General features: G+C 41.4%; 1 protein-coding gene across 1 annotated transcript; it reads right to left on the bottom strand.

Moving 5' to 3' along the window:
• Positions 1 to 2,788: 2,788 nt before the first annotated feature.
• dok1b (docking protein 1b) lies at positions 2,789 to 18,297 on the bottom strand. Its single transcript, XM_073475678.1, has 5 exons — positions 17,926 to 18,297; positions 6,967 to 7,290; positions 6,350 to 6,449; positions 6,066 to 6,238; positions 2,789 to 5,129 (listed from the first exon to the last, which is right to left on the bottom strand). Exons 1-5 carry the CDS (start codon positions 17,980 to 17,982, stop codon positions 3,744 to 3,746), a joined length of 2,040 nt encoding a protein of 679 aa, XP_073331779.1. The 5' UTR covers positions 17,983 to 18,297; the 3' UTR covers positions 2,789 to 3,743.
• Positions 18,298 to 19,819: the final 1,522 nt, after the last annotated feature.

Raw genomic sequence — 19,819 nt, 5'->3', positions numbered from 1 at the left:
TAATCACAGGAATGCACACAAGGTGAGATGGCAGTTGTGGTGGAACTTATGCAGACATATGGTTGTAGATTTCTCACACACCGCTCGCCTGTAGCTGTGTAGCTATCACACACACACACACACACATTCATGGGTGATCAGGCAGTCAGTCGAGCTGTTCTGCAGATGTGTGAAAGGTCAAAGCAGACGAGGAGAGAAATGTGAAGAAGGAGGGAGAGGAGGTGACAGAAAGCACAGAGGAACTTTTTATGACACAGGAACAAGATCTGAAAGAATTAGAAATTAGAAAGCTGCACTAAATGTGTTTCTACAAAGTTCTAATCAGTCATTATGCTACACCGATGACTGATACAACTACTGTACTGTACTTTTTATTCAAGATAGATGAGAAATGACATTTGTACCACAATGAGTCATGACAGTCTCTTTTGTTTGTGTTGTGTCAGGCTAACATAACTACATAACAACTACAATTTTAGTAATAAAAGTCATTCTGCTAGTAATAAGGAGTACAACTTAGCTTGCTGAAGCAGTTGTCACATTTGATAGAAAGCCTGAATTGCGAACTGTTTGCATTTGAAAAACGTGCACAACACATAAAAGGGATGTGATCTTCATATAAGGACATCTCAGCCTCAGTTTTGACCATCTGATTGTTTCCACTCTCGTTTGTGCCTGTTAAATATGAAGCTGTATCCAGCAGAAGGTTAGTTAGCTTAGCATAAAATATGGCATTCATGACTACTGCATTATAGTAGCCATTGACTGATCCAAAAAAGTAGTCTAATAGTGGATTTATCGCAGGAGTTAACTGATGTTTATCAACACCTAAAGTTATGCTGCCTAAGAAGGCCATCTGAAAAGCTATGATTGACCTACTGTGAACATTATGATGTCACTTGTTACCGCACTGAGCTAAAATCTCGGATGAACAATATGTCTTGCATAGTTTCGACTAGCAGATTTCATTCTCGGGTAGTCAACTGATTAATTATTCTGTGAGACCCCTCGCATAAAGCCTGGACGCAGGGAAACAGCCAGCCATGGTAGGTCCAAAGGTAACAAAATTTGCCTACACGCACCTGTAAAGCTAATTAATAAACGTGTTTTATTGTTTATTCAGTACAAAATGAAACGTGTAAAAGTTGTTGATAATGGATGGGACTGCTTCTTGGCCGGGTGCAGTGACTTCCAGGAGTCCCAGTTTGCAACTTTGCAACCTTACAGTGACGACAAGACTCCAGGCAACAGCCAAGCTAGCTGTTTAGCCCTGATGCTAAGCTTTATGCTAAGCTAAGCTAATAGGCGGCTGGCTGTGGCTTCATATTTAAGGTACAGATTAGAGACTGGTGTTGATATTCTTATCCAACTCTCAGCAAGGGCAACACTAATGTGTATTCCAAAAATGTGAAACTGTTCCTTTAAAACTTGGGCCTGGCATCTTCACGTAACTGAGGCCTGGTTTGAAGTACTGATGCTTTTGTTACTATTGTGGCCAAAAGCTAAAAATGTTAGAAATTTGATTTCATGATCAATCGTTATGTCATTAAAACAATATAATTAGGTCCAGAAATGTGAAAAAAAAAAAATGACACAGCTATCTGTCGATCTGCACGAACCAATCCACAGCTGGCACAGTAACTTGATTTTTACCTCTACATGGTGCACATCTCACCATATTAACTGCAACAAATAATAAGAACAGCTACTGAAAAAGCAGTCAAGTCAAGGTTTCACTTTCACGCTGACAGTAAATATGTAAACAGCTTGTTTTGGATATTCCAATGAGGAAGTGTTAAACCATATTAAAGAACCAAATGTTGAAAGCTTGAAAACAGTACCATGTACTGTGCAGACTGTGTGTGTGTGTGCACCATGAATATTTTTCCAATGAGTTCACCCAGAGTTTAATGAGAAAGACAGAAGTTTGTCATCGCTCTTTCCCTTTCTGTTTTTCTTCCCCCGCTCTGTCTGAAACAACAGAACAGGCGAGGAGGGGAGCAGAGTTAGGAAATTTACCTCAAAATGTCTTCCAGTTACTTTTAGACGACTTTACTCTCCAGAAAAAACTCCAGCAGCAGGTGGGGAAATAAAGAAAAGCAAAAAAAGGGATCAAGAGGGATGACGGGGATAAAGAGCAGCGCAGGATTGACGGGAACAGTTTGTACCTGTTGTGCAAGCCAACCAGACTCAGACAGGTCCATCCAGCCAGCATTCATCATGTCAGCATCTTTTTCGTCTCTTTTCTCCCTCCTTCCTCATCCTCAGCTCAGGATGAACGGCCACATGCTCCTCTTTCTCCGCTGCATTCTTCAACATGTCAATTAGCTGTTTTCGCTCACTTTTCCCCTCTTTTCGTCTTGTATTCCTGCCCTCCTCTCACGGTATCTCTCCGCAGTTAAAATGCGCAGCGTGTCCGACACGAACCAGCCGCCATTAACTGTCACCAGGGCAACCGCACAACAGCATTAATGCAGAGAGGGTGAAAGGAAGGAAGAAAGACAAGAAAGAAAGGACGTCTTTGTTTCTGTTTTTTCGAGGCTCGACTTTAACGGTGTGATTAAGTGGTTGGAAACGGACTGAAACAACAAAAACAGAGCGTGGCAGAGGGAGGGAAGTGGAGGATGAGGTCAGACTGTTTTACTGTCTAGAACACAAACTCTTTGAAACCCCTCAAAACTGTGTCTGATTGGCTCCTGATGGGACAAACATACTGAGGGGGAGGGGTAGTGATGCAGCAATTAGAGGCGTTCTCTTGTTCACAGATCCACTTTGGACGAAGTTTTAACTTTTTGGAGCCGGTTTTATTATTAGATATATTTACAGACAGCACAGCTGTTTCTGACACATACATACACACTTACACATTGCAGGGGATTGATTAGTTTCATATTTAGATTGTCTGTACATAGAAACGTCAAGGATTCAAATAATATTATCTTGTGCAGGATGTCATTTAATGTGACCTCAGGAACCCTTTATGGTCCTTTTATGTCTCTTTCAAAGACCCTAATGGGATGTCCCACTTTTCATGCTTCCTTTAAAACAGTAGCATCAATGTTTTCTCATTCAAAGGAGCCTCAGACGCACTCGCGTCACATATTCGTTTCCTGGACTGAAAATGTTATTACCTCCCTGTTTCGTCGGGATTTAGGATGATAAATAAGGCCAGAAAACCCAAACAGAATAAGATTCTCTCCTTTTGGGCCGAACCCGTCGCTGTCACATTGTCTCATATCGCAGAGAAAACACAAAAGCAGCAGTGCAAAAACATATTTCCCAGTCACTTCATAAGCATTGCAGACATTTTATAAAAGAAGAGCCAAGCCGCTCTCTCAGCTTGTTAAAGTGAAGCCTGGAGGCCGAGCTCCTTTTGGCAAAAATGGTTTCTGTGTGTGTGTGTGTGTGTGTTCAAGTGAAGTGGCTGGTTCCAACCACACTGTGGATTGGTACTCCAATTATGGGTTTGACCATGCATCACTCTGTCTTTCTCAAACACACACACACACACACACAGGGTGGCCCGACAATAGTTGCACTCCATGTTTCATAATGTGGTTTTCTCGTAGTTGTGATCTAATGTGCTCTGAATGAATCGACCGTCTCAAATAATTATCCCAGTCCACAGATGGAAGAAATGTGCGTAGTCCTTACATAAACTTCAAGAAAAAAAAAGCATCGACCAAAAGTTTGTTTTTTGCATTAGACATTTCATTTCAGTCCCTGTAGGAAACGGAGGGATGTCAGATATCTCCCAGGTTGTCATAGATGATATCAGGTGATCTCAGCGGCGCCTGCTGGTGCTGGCTGTACCACGAGTTAGGTTTCTGTTTAGACACTTTGCTGTACAGCTCCCGGCCCTCTCCTCCGACCCAAATATTGTTGTTGTTGTTCACATTACTGCCAGGACCTCCGTGTTTCCCGGGAGGCAGCGGCACCGGCTCCTTCCGAGCAAAAGCGCTCCTGGCCGGTTTGGGGGCGGTGACAGGTTTGGGATACCTCGGCACAGGAGGTTGCGGTGTGCCACGACTCGGGCCCAGCTGTGGAGGAGAGTGTCTGTGGGGCTCGGGCGGCTTTCCGTGGGAGGGCGTGCAGTAATTTCCCTCCGGTCCTGATGGGGTCGCTGCTTCTTCCTGTCTCCTCAGGCTGAGGGGCTCCAAACGGGCCTCATTGTAAATACTCATCCCTGAACCTGCAGACATATTAGCACAACCCTCCGGTTCGTCGTATATGTGCTCCGTAGGAAGAGCAGAAGGTGAGGAAGCCCCTTCAGCTTGACCTCCTGGGGGTCGTCTGTTAATGTTCACCCCTCGTCCTCCCCCTCTTCCTCCCCCTGCAGCCCCGTTTAGATTCATCGCGCTCGTTTTCTGGTTCAGCTCCAGGCTGATCCGATCATACACGTGTGAGTACAGGTCCGACGGCTTCCTGTTATTGCTGCCTGTGTGGTGATGATCCCCTTGGACGACGCCTCCCAAAGCCTCGTCTCCTACTGGTCGGAGGCGCGGGGTGGGCACTGGAGGGGTGGTTGGGTTGCTGGTCTGGTTTTGACCCTTGATGCTGTCCACTGGGTCGGAGTAGAGGCAGTCAGACGGCGTCAGAGGCATGCGGACTGAATCTGCCGGCTCAGAATAAAGACCTGCTTGTTCATCAGCTGAGGAGAGGCCTTTTGCCTGCCCCCTGAGAGGCTTTGGAGGGGTCCCTTCAGCTCCCAAAACCCCCAACATGGCTGGTGGTTCTGGTAAACTCCTCCCTTTGTGTCCCGTTGCTGCTCCTTGCCCCCTCCCTCCTCCTCCATCTCCACCCTCTCTCTTCCCGAGCACACCATCAGCAGAGCCCGGTTTGCTGCCGCCTGAATCGCCGTCCGCCTCCCGACTGCTGCAGCTGCTGCTATCTCCGCTTCCCGCCGCCGCCATGCCACTAGAAATGGCGTTGCGTATGTGCTGCAGTGACGCAGGGCAGTCTGGGTCAAAGTTGATGGGGCAGCTGAGGTGGCGCTCCTCAGCCAGAGCCTTCTGCGACTGGATGGCCTGGTCCACCAGCGTGAAGATCTCGTTGCCTTGCTTGGTCTCAAAGGTGAAGTTGCCGGGGCCGGAGTCGCAGCGCCGGCCCGCCTCGAACGAGAACATCACCTAGAGAGAGAAAGGAAATAAAGACAAGGAAAAATGAATTTATGTGTGTGAAAGTAGTTCACTGTAGCTGCTAAGCTAAAGAATGCTGTTACACTGTTTTGCTGTGAAATGTTTTGTGGAATAAGAAACTTCACCCGACTTCCCTTGGCATGGGTGTGGAGGATAATTACTGAATTTTGGTTAACTTATCCTTTTGATCATTAGTTGCAATTACTGTATGACAAACTACTAAACAACTAAAACTTATTAACTGTGGCAGCCCTATGTGAAAGTAGAAGCTAATTGTGTGTGTGACGCAGTTAAAATACACAGAATTGTCTGAATAAATGCCAAAATGGGAGTGAAATAATGGAAGCCAGTCATAGAAGTCCCTGCACTCTTTTCCAGTCATCACTCATTTAGCATTTTCTTGGCACTAAAACAATGCTTGCTTCCTTTTTCCACTGAATTTTTATTTTTGAGTTTTCTCAGCATATCTATTTCATTACTTCACCGCTTTCCTTAATGTTAAATTCTGTTTTATAAACATAGGCTTTCTATGAGACCTACACATACAGATCATTTAGGTTACTTCCCCTTTTCTTCTTCATCTTCCTCTTACATATGATTAGTGTTGGTTTCACTCTATACACATGCATAAATAAACACAGACAAACCAAACAGACCGTTAAAAGGTCAAAGTCATTTTTAAACCCTAGCCTCAAGCTTTGAAGCATCAATGTGACACAAAAACAACCACAGTCTCTTTAGTTTAATATCTTCAGAGACCAAATGCACACACACTGCTGCTAAAAGTGTCATTTGCACTTCCTAACAACGATCAGTTGTCACAGTGTGGGCTTGAATTGAACACACCAAACTTCCTCTTGCTGTGCTCGTCAGCTGCGTCAGAGATCAATCGCTTTCAATTGCTGAAAAGAAATTTTCTTCACCCACCCGGTCTCGCCCGTATCTCCTCAGCAGCTTGTAGGGCCACACCAGCACCTTCCTCTTGGTCTTTGGGTCCTTCAAGATTAAGATGTCGTTTTCTGCTTTCAGCCAGTAGCTGCCCGTCAGCGCGCAGCGTTCGGACGCCTCGGTACGCTGAACAGTCACCCAAAACTCGTTCACTGTGAGAAGACAGGAAAGGTGTTTTTGCTTAAATTCCCTTAATTCCAGATGATCTTCTGTGCTGTGTTATTCTCTTTAGATCATACGAATAGAGGGCTTTGTGTCTTTACCCTCCTCTCTGGAGTAGTAGATGAGGTTTTCAGACATCTGCAGGTCTTTCTGTCCTCCATTAGAGTCCGCAGCAGTACTGGTGCTGCTACCGCTTCCTCCCTGTGGACACACACACACACTTAGACAGTTAACCAGCTGAGAGAGATGCCAGATTATTTGTTGTACTTTGAAGTGTGCATGGACAAAAAGAGGGGAAACCTAGAAAAACTGGGAGCTTTCCAGTATAACCACTGAAGGTCAGATTAGGCAAGAGTGAGAGAAGGGAAAGAGAAAACGAATAAAGAGTTAGAGAGGCTGACAGTGCAGCAGAGAGCGATGCGGATGAAGTCTTCCTCCTGGAAACTCCCTCTGGCTTCCTCTCTCAAATATGTGTAGTGTTCAGGTTTGTGTATGTGTGTGTGGGTGAGTGCACACAATAGAGACTGTGGCCTGTACAGACACTCCAGGGGCATGTGGGAAATTTTGGAAAATGTTTAGTAGATAGAACAAAAGACAGACACATTCAAAACAGACATTAAAGGAAGCTCGTACCTTAATAACTAACACATCCACCCACGTCTTAGTCACTCTCTGCAGACACTATTTCCAAAAGCTAACAGTAAAAGTGCAAAAATACCTGAAATGCGATATCACACATGGTATCCATCCAGTCCTTGGTGACGGTCTTCTCTGCAGCAAACACGTGCATCTTGTCGTTGGTCTCCACACAGAACGCCGCCATGTTATCTTTGGGACAGCTCTCCGTCAGCGCCGGCAGTATGGAGATGCACTCGGACAAGCGGATGATCTTCTTGTCAAGTTTCCTGGTTTTCTCATTGGACCCGCTTCCCGAGCCTCCGCCGGCCCCGCCCCCTCCGCCCGAGGGTGAGTCGTAGAACTCGAGGCGGGCGATGCCGTTTTGGCTGGCGGGGTACAGGACGAACCAGTTCTTCTTCCATTTCTAATGAGCAGAAAAGGGGGAAAAATTTAAAGCTGCGCTAATCAAAATATTATATCAACTTTATATCAATTTTACAACCCACAGATAAATATCACTGGAGTTTGGAGTTTCCCTTTGGTTTACTGACTGTTTTACTGTTTTTCAGGGATTTTTTTTGGATTCAGGACCTGCAACTTTAACAGTTAAATATGTGAGATTTGAACATTAATCACATATAAAACATTTACCAGTTAAGATATGCTGGAGAAATTGTGTCCTAAACAGAGAATGACCTCTCCTTGCCTGTTTTCAAAATGGCGGCCTAGTAAGAAACTTTCTTCTGTTACAGCTAAACAGTACACTTAAATATGTTCCTTTCCTTACGAACCAGGACACAAAATGGCCTCCTATTCGTCATAATCTTTCTCTTTTTCTTTTCTTAGCTAAACACTACACTCAATTATCTTTTTGAAAACTTACAAGTGAATAACACGTGCATTTGTTTCAGTCTGAGATGTTGGCACTCTAGTGGCAGTGAATGTTGGATATTACCTATTTAATGTTTAGTTCACTCTCATTGCATATTTCAAGTGCATGATCAGTAACGTTTTCCTTTGTAGTTTCTTTTGAGTTTTTCTAGATCCTTTGTTGATTATTTTTGTATGTATCCAGGTCTCTTATTTAAATTACAACAATAAGCAAAGCACATTTTGTTCCATTTAGAGATTATCAAAGTAGCTTTTCATGTGAGCGGGCTATTTCTGAATTAAAAGTGAAAGAAGAAAAAGTGAGGCATGGTTGAAAGGGTAGAACAGGAAAAATGGTAGGTTGGGCAAAACAGAAACAGAAGGTCTGCCTCTTTCTTTTTTGTGACACACATCTGTCCTGTTCACATCTGTCTGGGGAGGGAAGAACAATTAGCATGTGGTCTGTAGACAGCAAAGAGGAAACGCAGAATGCAGAGCTTGCCAGAAATAACCAAAAACTGATGAAGAGAGAAGATGTTTGAACATCTGAAGTCCTCAAAGGATGTGAGTCAAAATAACATTTCTGTTACTTGTACTCTACTGACTGAGACTTAATGTAGGAGGCATGTGGTGATGAATCTAATGCAGTTTGACTCAGACCTGTCGCACACACCACTCTTTCCTCTACTATCAATCTGCAGCAATAGACCACAGTTACAGCATTAGTCACCAGTTGTTTGAAGGAAAGAATAATTTCCCCCAAAAATCAAAGCAAGTTCTGAGCTGCTTTTTTTTTTTACATTTTTGACCCAAATGAGTAAAGGTTTAGCGTGACAACTAAAACTTGGGAGTCAAACAAGGACATGATGTGCACCCAAAAAAAGATCTGGACACAAAATACGAACACTGTTAACACTACAGAGATCTCATTTGCAGTATTTAAAGTATCACATCAAACAATAATATCTGATTTAGATAAATCCAAATTAAACTCAGTTAGTTTAGTTTAGGATGTCGAACACATTCCTGGCCTTATTTTAGGTGTCTGTAATCTTTTTTTTTTTTTTTTGACATAGCCATTATCAATCTTTATTTCTATATCTGTTTAAGTTACAAAGAAAAAGACAGTGTTTAAGTGTCCATCTGCTGTGAGTAACCACATATATTCCTTATGGTTATGTAGAGATATGAAGATAAGAGGAAGGTCATAAAAGTCTAAAAAGCTTCAGTAAATATCCAACAATGTCTCCTACACATGTTATCATTAATTTCCCAGGATTAAATGACTCTGTCTATGTTTTATGCCACTTTAAAGTAATAAAAAAGCTTAACTTAATATAGATTTTTGTTTGTTTGTTTGTTTTTTAAGTAACAGGTTAAAAATATGACCTAGCAACAGGTGCATCACCTTTCCTGACAACAACAGTGAGGAAGCAGCAGCTAACAATGATCTCTTCCTCCTCAGGGAAAAAAAGGGATGTGACCAAACAACACGACATACATACAGCACTGAACAATAAGAGACACAGCGGGTGTGTTAGACTCCAGATGTTCAGGGCTTACAATGGGAAAGATTACACACTACACGCAAGATTATGTGCAGTCATAACACAAACAAGTGTACATGTGATAAAACGACATGAGACAACAGGACATTTGTTTGGGAAGTCCCTATCGTCCCTCGTACCCTCTGGACGTGTGTGTGTGTGTGTGTGTGTTTGGCTACCCCACATCACGCTATGCCTCATCTCAGCCACATTATTCCACAGAATGTATGTGTGTGTTTTCCCCTACATTCACTCTGCGGGGAGGATGCTGAATGACAGTCAGAGAGCCGAGCTTGTGACAGGAAGGTCAGCAGTGTGAAAATCCTTCGACCAGCGGGGAAAATCCAAAATTCCAAATGACACACAGTCCAAAACTACGACTACAAGTCCTCAAATGCTGCATAACGAGGGAGATTCTCTTCGTCACTGGTCGGATAATATTTAACAAAATATCACCCAGTGCATTTGAATACTTATGTGACCTACATGCAGCTCATAGGGCCTGTGTGTCAGGCTGATATCGATATCGATAGTCTGATGGCAACATATCAGCCAATACCACATTTTTATATACAAGAATGAACAAATCATTTTGGAAATTGTTGCTTAAGCAGGATATTTACAATAGAACAATACACATTTTTCACAGCACACATTTATGACTTGTCATTGTAGTCCTCTGTTCTATACAAGTGTCCCAGTAAGACGTGACAGTGTGGCAGTGACTGCATGAACAATACCTGGAGCCTGACACTGAAGCTGCTAGATGGATTTGAGCCATTTTTAATTATAATTTTATTATTTACTTTACTTTTCCGACAACGTCTGATGTGAAAAAGGCTTCAAAATCAACTTTACTACAGTGAATTTATTAAGTTTCAAATTAATTTGAAATTAAATTATATGAATAAAACAACAAACATATTTCAATCTTGAAATGCATGACAATGCTGCCTATAAAAGATATGTATGAAATTTTTATTTGCATATCTGCCAGGATACACTCCAGATACACAAGAGATTATATCAGCATGCCATTATCTGATTTTTGCTGTCACAGCAAACACTGGCTCTGTAGGTGGTAGAAGAAGTATTCAAACGTGTTTCTTCAGGAAATGAAGCCACACCATGACAGAAAAATACCCTTGCACCACTTGATTAACATTAACAATATTGCAACTCGGTAGTCTTTTTGCCACTCAGTGCTTGTAATCATGGTGACTTCCACAAACAGGTGCATAGCCTCTCTTGAGCTATCTAAGTTATCTGGTGAAAATTCCTGTGTTTTTTTTTCTTATCGCAATACAGTATATATCACAGAAAGCCAAATATCGCAATGTCAGTCCTGCAGCCCTAATGAAAAGTAGTGTATGCGGAAAAATGGCCTCTGAGATTAATATACTAAGCACACTGTGCGTACTTTTCTTCTTAGGTTATTTTACAAACACGTCATAAGTGTAAGGTAAAATCTTAATCTGCAGAGTAATTGTAATTGATAAATGCATGTAGTAGAGTAAAAGTAGAATACGTCCCTCCTAACTGTTGTGAAGTCTAAGTTTGAAATTCAATGGAAATACTCAACTGAAGTAAAAGTAGCTCTATAACGCACATGTCTATCATTCACAGTATGAAAATGAGAGACGTGCGTCACTCGAATGGTGTAATTATAGTATTTGCATGATGGGCCCGATAAAACTGTAGCCACATGGCCTACATGCAGCTGCACAATCAAATATTCAACACTCATTGCAATTCATCAGTTGCATGTCAGAAACATGTAACTCCTAGAACTGAAATGACAAGAAATTTAAAGATGAACTTAATGTATTTATAACACACACTTACACACACACAAGGTTGGAGAAGTCAACACGTGCACATGTGCATGCATGCACTCCAACCCGTTACAATTAACTGCCGAAAAAGGACAGGAAATGTGTGGGATTGTTATTACCCAGGATTCTCTCTGCTTCCTTCTTCTGCATCCAGGTGTGTCTCAGTGTATGTACATATGTGTATGTGCGTCTGTTTGTGTTGTTCAATGATTCCCTCGGTGCGCTGAGGAACATCTGTTGCTGTGCAGACACACATAAACACTGTCCAGACAATCGTGATTTTACTGTATACATTAACCCCTGCTGCAATATGGTCCATAGTGTGTGTGTGTGTGTGTGTGTGTGTGTGTGTGTGTGTGTGTGTGTGTGTGTGTGTGTGTGTGTGTGTGTGTGTGTGTGTGTGTGAAACAGCTGCTCCATATAAGGCAACAGACCGTTATCAGCCACTGTTACACTGAGTGGAAATTATGCAAAAAGGATCCTGGCAGAGAGACTTCCTCACTGCTGTCCTGCCTGTTCAACACAGCACTTATTATATTAATAACTAACTATAATACAAGCATGTGCATTGCCTTTACTGCCTCTATGTTAACTGTAACTTTTAAAGATTGGCCTTGTAAAGACAACGTAAACCCTTCCTTTGTACATTTAAAAGAAAAGGTCATTATATTTGTCCTAAACATGTAAATCTTAATAAAGGCGTAAAGAAATGTTGTCCACCTTCAACGCCTTGGATCATGTGTCAATTCAGTACATTAGTCAGTCCATTAAAACAATGATACATGAGCTGACTATGTGAATCAGCATTTTGAAACAGCAGATAAATCCTTGTGCAAAAAGAAGGTTTTTCTGTATTTTTTAACAAAGTTCTCGTGCCGTTTAGGACTTCAGAAAGCTCTTTTTTGTTCTTCCTGTCATTCAACTTTGAAGGTGGCGTAGTGCCAGTTTTTGTTTTTGGTATACGACAAAGACACTTCTAATTCTGTCGCGTCTTCAAAGCTGTCATTGTGTTCATTCGTCTCTGCATTTACATCACATTTTCATTTCGCACACGTTGCCATTGTATTATTCTTAGATAACGTTGCTGCATCTGACAGAAAAGGATTTCATGACCACAGAATTTGAATCTTTACTTGAACTCATTTGGTCACTGAAAATATATTTCACAGATCTGTCTCTCAAAACAAATTATTTACTACAAAAAGTGTGAATTTGAGAATAGAAAGCTCTTTGATTGACTTATGTCACTCAAAATAATACTCGTAAATTTAATTATCACTGTATAATATTATTACATCATCTGTGTGTGTTTGCATGTACGATGGGTACATAAATCCACAACTGTCACTACAGCACAGGATCCTCTCTATTCGTCATGTTGCCATTTAACTGAACTACTCAACCGTGTTCCCACTGGCCACAGACAGACCTCAATGACACATGCAGGAGAAGTGTGTGTGTGTGGTTGTCCGTCTGTTTGTGTGTTTAACAGAGTGAAAGTATGTTTGTGTATCACAGCGTGTCTGTTCTCAGTAATGTGTGTGAAAAGGAGAGAGAAGGAAAACAGAGGAAAGCTGTGCGACTGTGTTTATGTGTCCTGTATGCGTGTGTAATGTGTATTTAAGAGACGGAGATAATGAGGGAGAAGAAGAGTGTGTGTGTGTGTGTTAGAGAGAGAGAGAGGCAGACCACTGCTTTGACCACAGGTCTGCTGCCATAACCTCAGTCTTCTGCTGTGCCTACAAAATAAACCTTCAAACATGTCGAGTTGAGCCGAGTAAAGTAAAAAGTACACAGAAAAGCTTTCAGGTTGTTCTTTTTTGAGTTCCTGAAACTGATCAACCAAAACTGAGCGTACATTTGCATGAAACAGTGTGGTGAGCATATAGTAAATAACAGTAATGAGTCCTGAACTGAAGAATATCAGCTTTGTGTTGCTGCCACACAGTGAGTCAAATAGAAATATGCCACATTTTCATATAGTCAAAGTACTATAGTGCACATGTCGTGTATCAAAAGGCTATTTGTGGAGCAGATATGTATCCAGAGGGATGATGACGTCCGTAAGTAGGTCAAGCTAGGTAACACAAGTCACATTTACTTACAATTGAATGATGTACAGTCCCTAGACAGTAAAAAAGTTATTACATTTTATTTCATTTCTATGCTAATATGATTTAGGTACAAAAATGTGGAGCCTTGAAACTCAACCTGCACGTAGAGCTGCAATTATCTAATAATTCATTAGGGTATGAAATGTTAAATAATTAAAATAAAATCAGACATTTTCCACTGCCAAAGCTGACATAAAGCGTGACGATTTCACAAACCTCCACAGTGCAACTCAGTGGCCAGTTTTCTACTAGGAAGTAACTGTTGTTGTCACGTTGATTTGGTCTATAGCGCTCACCATAAGGCTGACCACATCTAGCACGGAAATGTGCAGCTAAACTTCACCAAAGACAGTAAAGTGATACAGCGAAATGTAAACCCTGTCTGAAAATAATTTCATGTTTTGAAGGGACTCGCATGCCAAAACATTTCTAACAGCGTGGTATAAGAATGAAGCCTCTCTGATGTCCCCAGTAGCTGCTTATACTAGCACATCCAGCTCAAGTCAAGAGGAGTGAAACAGCGAACATCAACAGGTCATCATTTAACTTTTCTTTTATGCCAAAACAGAATCACAACGTGTGCTGTCACTCGTGACAAATTCCTCTTATATCTGCTTTCAACGTATTGGTTTTTTTTTTCTGCTCTATAATATGCCAAAAAAGGGAACCAGTTTTCAATGAGAACAGGAAATGATAAGCAGAATAGGTATTAGAGTTGACAAAATCTAAATGATACTCACCCCTGCTGACCTAAAGGAAAGGGACCAACCGTTTACTGTGATCAAAAAGATTGGTCTGTGTACATATAAAACAGTACGTTATCTGTTCCTCTTATGACATGCTCACGATAAGATGGATTGTTCTCCGTGTCCACTAATAGTCTAACTGTAAAACAGCCTCAGTTTTACATTGTAAAGTAATCTTCATTACTAAACGTTACTAACACCACAGAAATTATACTCATACATTCAGGCCATGACTACACTTTTGTCTGAAGACGTCACTTACTTGTAGAATTAGACTGAAATGACAGTTTATGTAAAAAATATGCAAAGTTACAGTAATTCATACTGACTCACATGAGGAAAAGACAGTAAAATTTGCCTGAAGAGTATTGCAAGTGACACTGAATGAGTGTTAATGTGACTGAAATTAAATGACACAATCGCTGTGAGTAAGGACTCTGAGCATGTTTCTGTACCCACTTAATCATTCCTTTCCACTGAGCATCACCATCTACTCACAAAACTATGCTGTTCTTCCTGAAAATATACCTACTTCAGAGTATATGTGGACAATTACGCACTGGTGTTTCTTTTCTGAGAAAGATGATTAAGTGTCTGAGCTGCTACCTGAAGAGAAGATAATTCATAACCCCGTTAATCCATCAGGCAGTCATTACTTTAGAAGTGACTTGTATAAATCCCGCCTCAGGGTGTGTAATGATATTTTATCCTGACACACCCAGTCTGTTCAAGTGGCAGCTAGCTCCTGACTGAAGCTGTCTTCATCATCTACCATGCTCACCCGTGCAGCTTTAACTGATAGTTCGCAAACAACTGCCAATGTCGACATCAAGCAGAAAGCTATGTGTGAGCCCAGGGTTCAGCAAAACTCCAAACTTCAGGTCCAGGCATCTTTGATCTCAGTAAGTGTGTGGCAGACAAGCAGAAGCATGCACAGATAGCGATTAAATCTGAAATCGTAAATCATGCATACAACTTAGCCACAAGAAGAGATTAAACAGCTTTACAAGTCTGAAAACTGGACTCTTTCATCCAGCACTGGGCCTGTATGTTGTTTTTCACTGTCTCAACGGCAGGTCAGACAGCAGCTTAACATCGGCATCATCACCACAAATATTTGGCATGCTTTACACGTGGGCATTGTTCAAATGTGACTGTGAGTGGCTTAGACAGAGGCATGGCACATGCTTTGGATGGTATGAATACCTTTGTATACAGTGTGTGTCAGGCCTCAGATGTATTGTTTAGTGTCCCGCAGTAGGGTTTGACAGAGGTCTCGGACACTGTTGAAAAAATACTCTCTAGTGAGAGGAGTTCTACTTGAAAACACTTGTGACTCATGTCTTCTGCATCTCTGGAGGAGCTTTTCTAAGTTAGAAAAAACACAAATGCAAGCCTTAACAGCACATGTCAGTGGTCACTAACCATAAGTTTGACCGAGGTGTCATCGTCCAAATTCTTACTCTCTCTGAACAAGAGGGTCCTGTACTGATATGAGATAAAGAATAGCTGCAAAAATTTGGTGGAAGCTGGAGCATAGAATTGTTGATTAAGTTGAGGGTCGAGCCAATGCAGTGAGGACCTGAATGATGGTGAATACATGGGGCTGAACAAAGGCTGAATGAATATGTCACAGATTGATTCGAGAAGACGTTATTTACGGCCTTTTTTAAGCCAAAATCTTCACTGTAGCTGCTAGACTAAAGCGCACCCTGTCTGAAGTTGTGCACAAGCTCTTCTGCGCATCGAGGCTGTGATGCGGCCCATCTACCTCAGTTGTTTAGGAGAATACTGCAACTCTGTTTTGCTGTGAAGCTTCAGAAATGTTTTGCAGACTCCAAAATTTCACCTGACGTTCCATCGGCATGGGGGTGAGTAGGTAGTTAACGACTGAATTTAAGGTAAGCTAAGGTGAACTGTCCAATTTTGGAACATTAAACAAACATGATGGCTGTCATGCTGGCAGGACTACCAACATTTTGTCTGACTGTGGGGCCCAGCGATCGTTAGTCAATCCAAATGATCTTTTTTTTCTAGTTCATTGTCAGTAGAGCTGTATCTTATCTGTATTACAACTCTGGTGGTTTGGGCTCAGTCTGACTTGCATTATTTGCATAAAAGTACCTGAGAAAAATGCAAAAAAAGAAAGAAACAATCTGTGGTCTTGATAATGTTATTTCAATACATTCAAATGTTTTTGTTTTGTTACTTGTCTCCAAATACTGTTAAATAGTATATGGACTGAAGTTACTAAAATCTTCAACACAGTGTAAAAAGTATATGAAACGTAGATGCATCTCGATGGTTTACATTCTAACAGCCTGCTGTATAAACTCTTTAAACAGCAGTCAGAAACAGAAACTTTGGTCAGACTTAGCCGCTGTTCTCTTAAGTCACATTTTCCGACCGTACACGTGGGAACGAGCCTATATGAGTGTGCGTGTGTGTCCACTGACAGCTCTCGCGATTGCATAATTCACCCAACAGAGCTCACACATGTTTCAACACTTTCAGATCAGCTTCCTGTACTATTCTCCTCTACTCTAGTGCCTTCTTCTTCTTCTATTACCCTCAGCTCTACTCTGTAGCGATAACATGTCATTTCTGAGGACGTGGAGATTTTGTTTGTTCGTTTTCTATTTTAAACTGTTTATAAAATTCATTGAAACTGTGTTTTGCGCGTATGAATATCTATTGTGGAGTGGTGATTACAAGACAGGAAACAGAGCCAGAATGTTTTGTTGATCCATGTCATATGACCAGAGAGAGAGACGGGGAGACAAAGACGCTCTTACAAATCTGAAAGAGTAACTGAGTTCTTATCCAGAGGTGCACTGAGACCAAAGGAGAGGTTGCATGGAGGCCAAAGATTGAAACAAACACACAGACACACCCACTTACACACACAAACAGGTGTTATCACTGGCTTTTAACTGCGTCCGGTTCTGGTGTGTGATTTCATATCTACAATGAGTGGTCACAAAGTGTCAGAGGCAACACAGAGGAGGATGGGTGATGGCGTTTGCAAGGGTGCAAACAGCTGTATATGCAGCAAAGATGAAGTGGAAATATGTGTGCCACCTTCATGAAAAAGATCTGTATCTCTATCCGTGCCAATTTTCTATTTCTGTTAATCTCTGCTGTTCTGCTTGCACATCCTTTTTCATTATCATGGCATGCTTTTTAGCAGCTCTAATGAAGTGCGGTGTCACTAGCTCACACACAAACAAACAAAAACTCTCACACATTTGCTTTCTATCTCACACAATTAACTTAAGTCCACTTTCCTGTTTTGTTTTGTTTTTTACATTCAATTCAGTGTTACTACAGTGCACCAGGGGTTTTAACCAGCTCATAAACACATGCACATGAAAACTGGCTCACACATAGATATGCACGGCAGGTTCACTCCAAACCACCACACGAAAACAAGGTCAGATCAGTAAAAAAACTGCTCTCACTTCCTCTCTCTGCATCTACAGAAGACACTGGTCTGTTAATTGCACCAATATATGCTCTGTTTATTAGTCACGACCTAAGATGCTCCTTTCTGGTTTATAACTGGGAGAAGCACAACGTTTATGTCACTTGTGTGCGAATTAAAAAACACTTCCATCTTCTTGAATATCATATTACATAATATACCAACAAACAATACTACTATGGGGATGTGTGGTGCCTTTATCTTTAGCTAAACTGACTCATAAACATGCTACTTTGTTATTCCTGTAAGTTAATGTTCCTGGAGGGAAATAACTTAACTAACATAACTGTTTCATTTCTATGAGGACTTACAGACTGTTTATGACAGACAGCAGAGACCTATAGAGGTTTATATATCTAGTTAGTTTATTATACTCCTATCACAAATCTACACAGACTTCACAAATTTCTGTCAACGCCACAACCGCCCTCGCAAAAATAACTACTACTTTTCTTGGACTTACCTTTCCAAACTTTTGGTGCTGCACATAAAGTTGTCCCTCCTTAACGTGGGTGTCCATGCCCCCAAAACACTCCAGGGACACCCGTCACCTCGAAAGACGAAATTTGACTTGAACTTGACGCAGGAAAAATTAAAAAAAAATCACTTTTTTTAAGGGGTTTTATTTTTCCTATGTCCCCTAACAACTTCCCCCTTCTCTCACTTCCGCCCCCCGGCCGTTCAAACTCATCTATGGTCCCGCTCTCGCACACTTTAAGGCGTCATGGTGGAAGTAAAGAGGTCCGGAGAGTCGCTGGGTGGTCCCGACAAAGTTAAATAATGTCCTAAAGTTGTCGCTGGGTCGCCTATCTGTCGCCTCTCTCACTCCTCCTGTAGGGCTGGACCACTGATAAACCACACTTAATACATAACATGAAGCTTCCGGTTACAGCTTTCACAATAAAAGTCTGATTAACCAACATCTGGATCAGGTGCATGGTGGCTCAGCTCAGCAGTGCTTCACAGGTATTTAGTTATTTTAATTGGTCAGGAAATAATACATGGAAACCTGTTTTTTGTTTACTTCGGGATACATTAACTTTCTTATTGGCCCGAGATCAAAAACTAAGTTGTGTGCGGTTATTAACCTCCCTGTTTTTCCCTTCCTTAGTGCATTAGTTAGTAACTAGTAGGCCTCATTATTTAGTAATAACTTGAAAAAGCAAAATATATTTAAGAATGTGCACCATGTAACTACCACATTGATAATCAAGGCTTTCAAACTAGACTAGACAGGGCCTCAAGTTTGTCTCCTTAAGCCCCCTACCATTTGAATTTATACTTTTTAATAGATAGAGTGCATGATATATGACCAAACATATTTACAATTAAATAAATGACCACAAAAGCCTCACTGTAAACCTGAAACTAAGCCAGTTGCGAGTGTTGCCTTGTAGAAATCCAGCCAGACAGTTGCCCAGGCTGGATTACAAATGGGGTAAAGCAGACTGTAGGCACCCAGGCTCAATTAATGTGATGATATGGCCCATTTTCTGTCCAAGCGAGCCCTAACAATTACAATTACTACTCTCAAAAGAAACCTTGAAAAATGCTGAAAACTGACAGAAATGTGAACTGATTCTTGAAGTAGGTATCAAACCGAGCATGACTGCTTTGTATCATGTGAATGATTATCATGATGATGGTAAATATCTGCGTTAATCATTAAATCTTATTATTTAAAGAAGAGCTCAATAGTGACCTGAGAGAGTTTGGTAAATATTTATTAATGAGTTCACATTGTCGTGTGTGCTATGTGGAAAAAAAGTGAGGATTTTGCTTATTATATGTCTTATTTTGAAATCTGAATTAGCCAATATCCGGTATTGTAGTAAGTCTGCGGTGTTTGACGCAGCTCTCTCTCCGCAGGAGGAGTGAGCAGCGCGTGGTGAGCGCACCGAGCCGCCGCTTCTTCTTCTTCTTCTTCTTCTTCTTCTTCTTCTTCTTCTTCTTCTTCTTCCTCTCCTCCCACCTCCTCACTCTTGTGTAACTTCTCTGTTGGTTACAGCTCTGACACACGTACTTTCGAATACAACTACAACCTATAGGCGTAATGTTAACAACATGTGGTGTTTACTTTGGTCATGAAACTTAATGATAACATAGCAGGTCACTCCAATAACTGAGAAAAATTTGTAAATGTCATAAAGTTAGACCCAGTTTCTATGAACACTACTATTATTAGCACTTAAATACACTTTATCTACAGATACTAGGGTAGCCAAAGAATGGTAGATATGTTTTAAGCAGCCTGTGTTGGCAAAGAGATGCTGGCCTCAACATTAATGTGTTGCAGATGCCTCCTGCTGGCTCACACTGCAGCTTAAAGTTGTCCCTGTTTTCAGCCCATAACCAGA

This window comes from Pagrus major, chromosome 10, assembly GCF_040436345.1.
Source record: "Pagrus major chromosome 10, Pma_NU_1.0".
NCBI lineage: Eukaryota > Metazoa > Chordata > Actinopteri > Spariformes > Sparidae > Pagrus > Pagrus major.
Note: the sequence above shows the minus strand (reverse complement) of the source record. Positions and strands in the feature narration are given on the sequence as shown.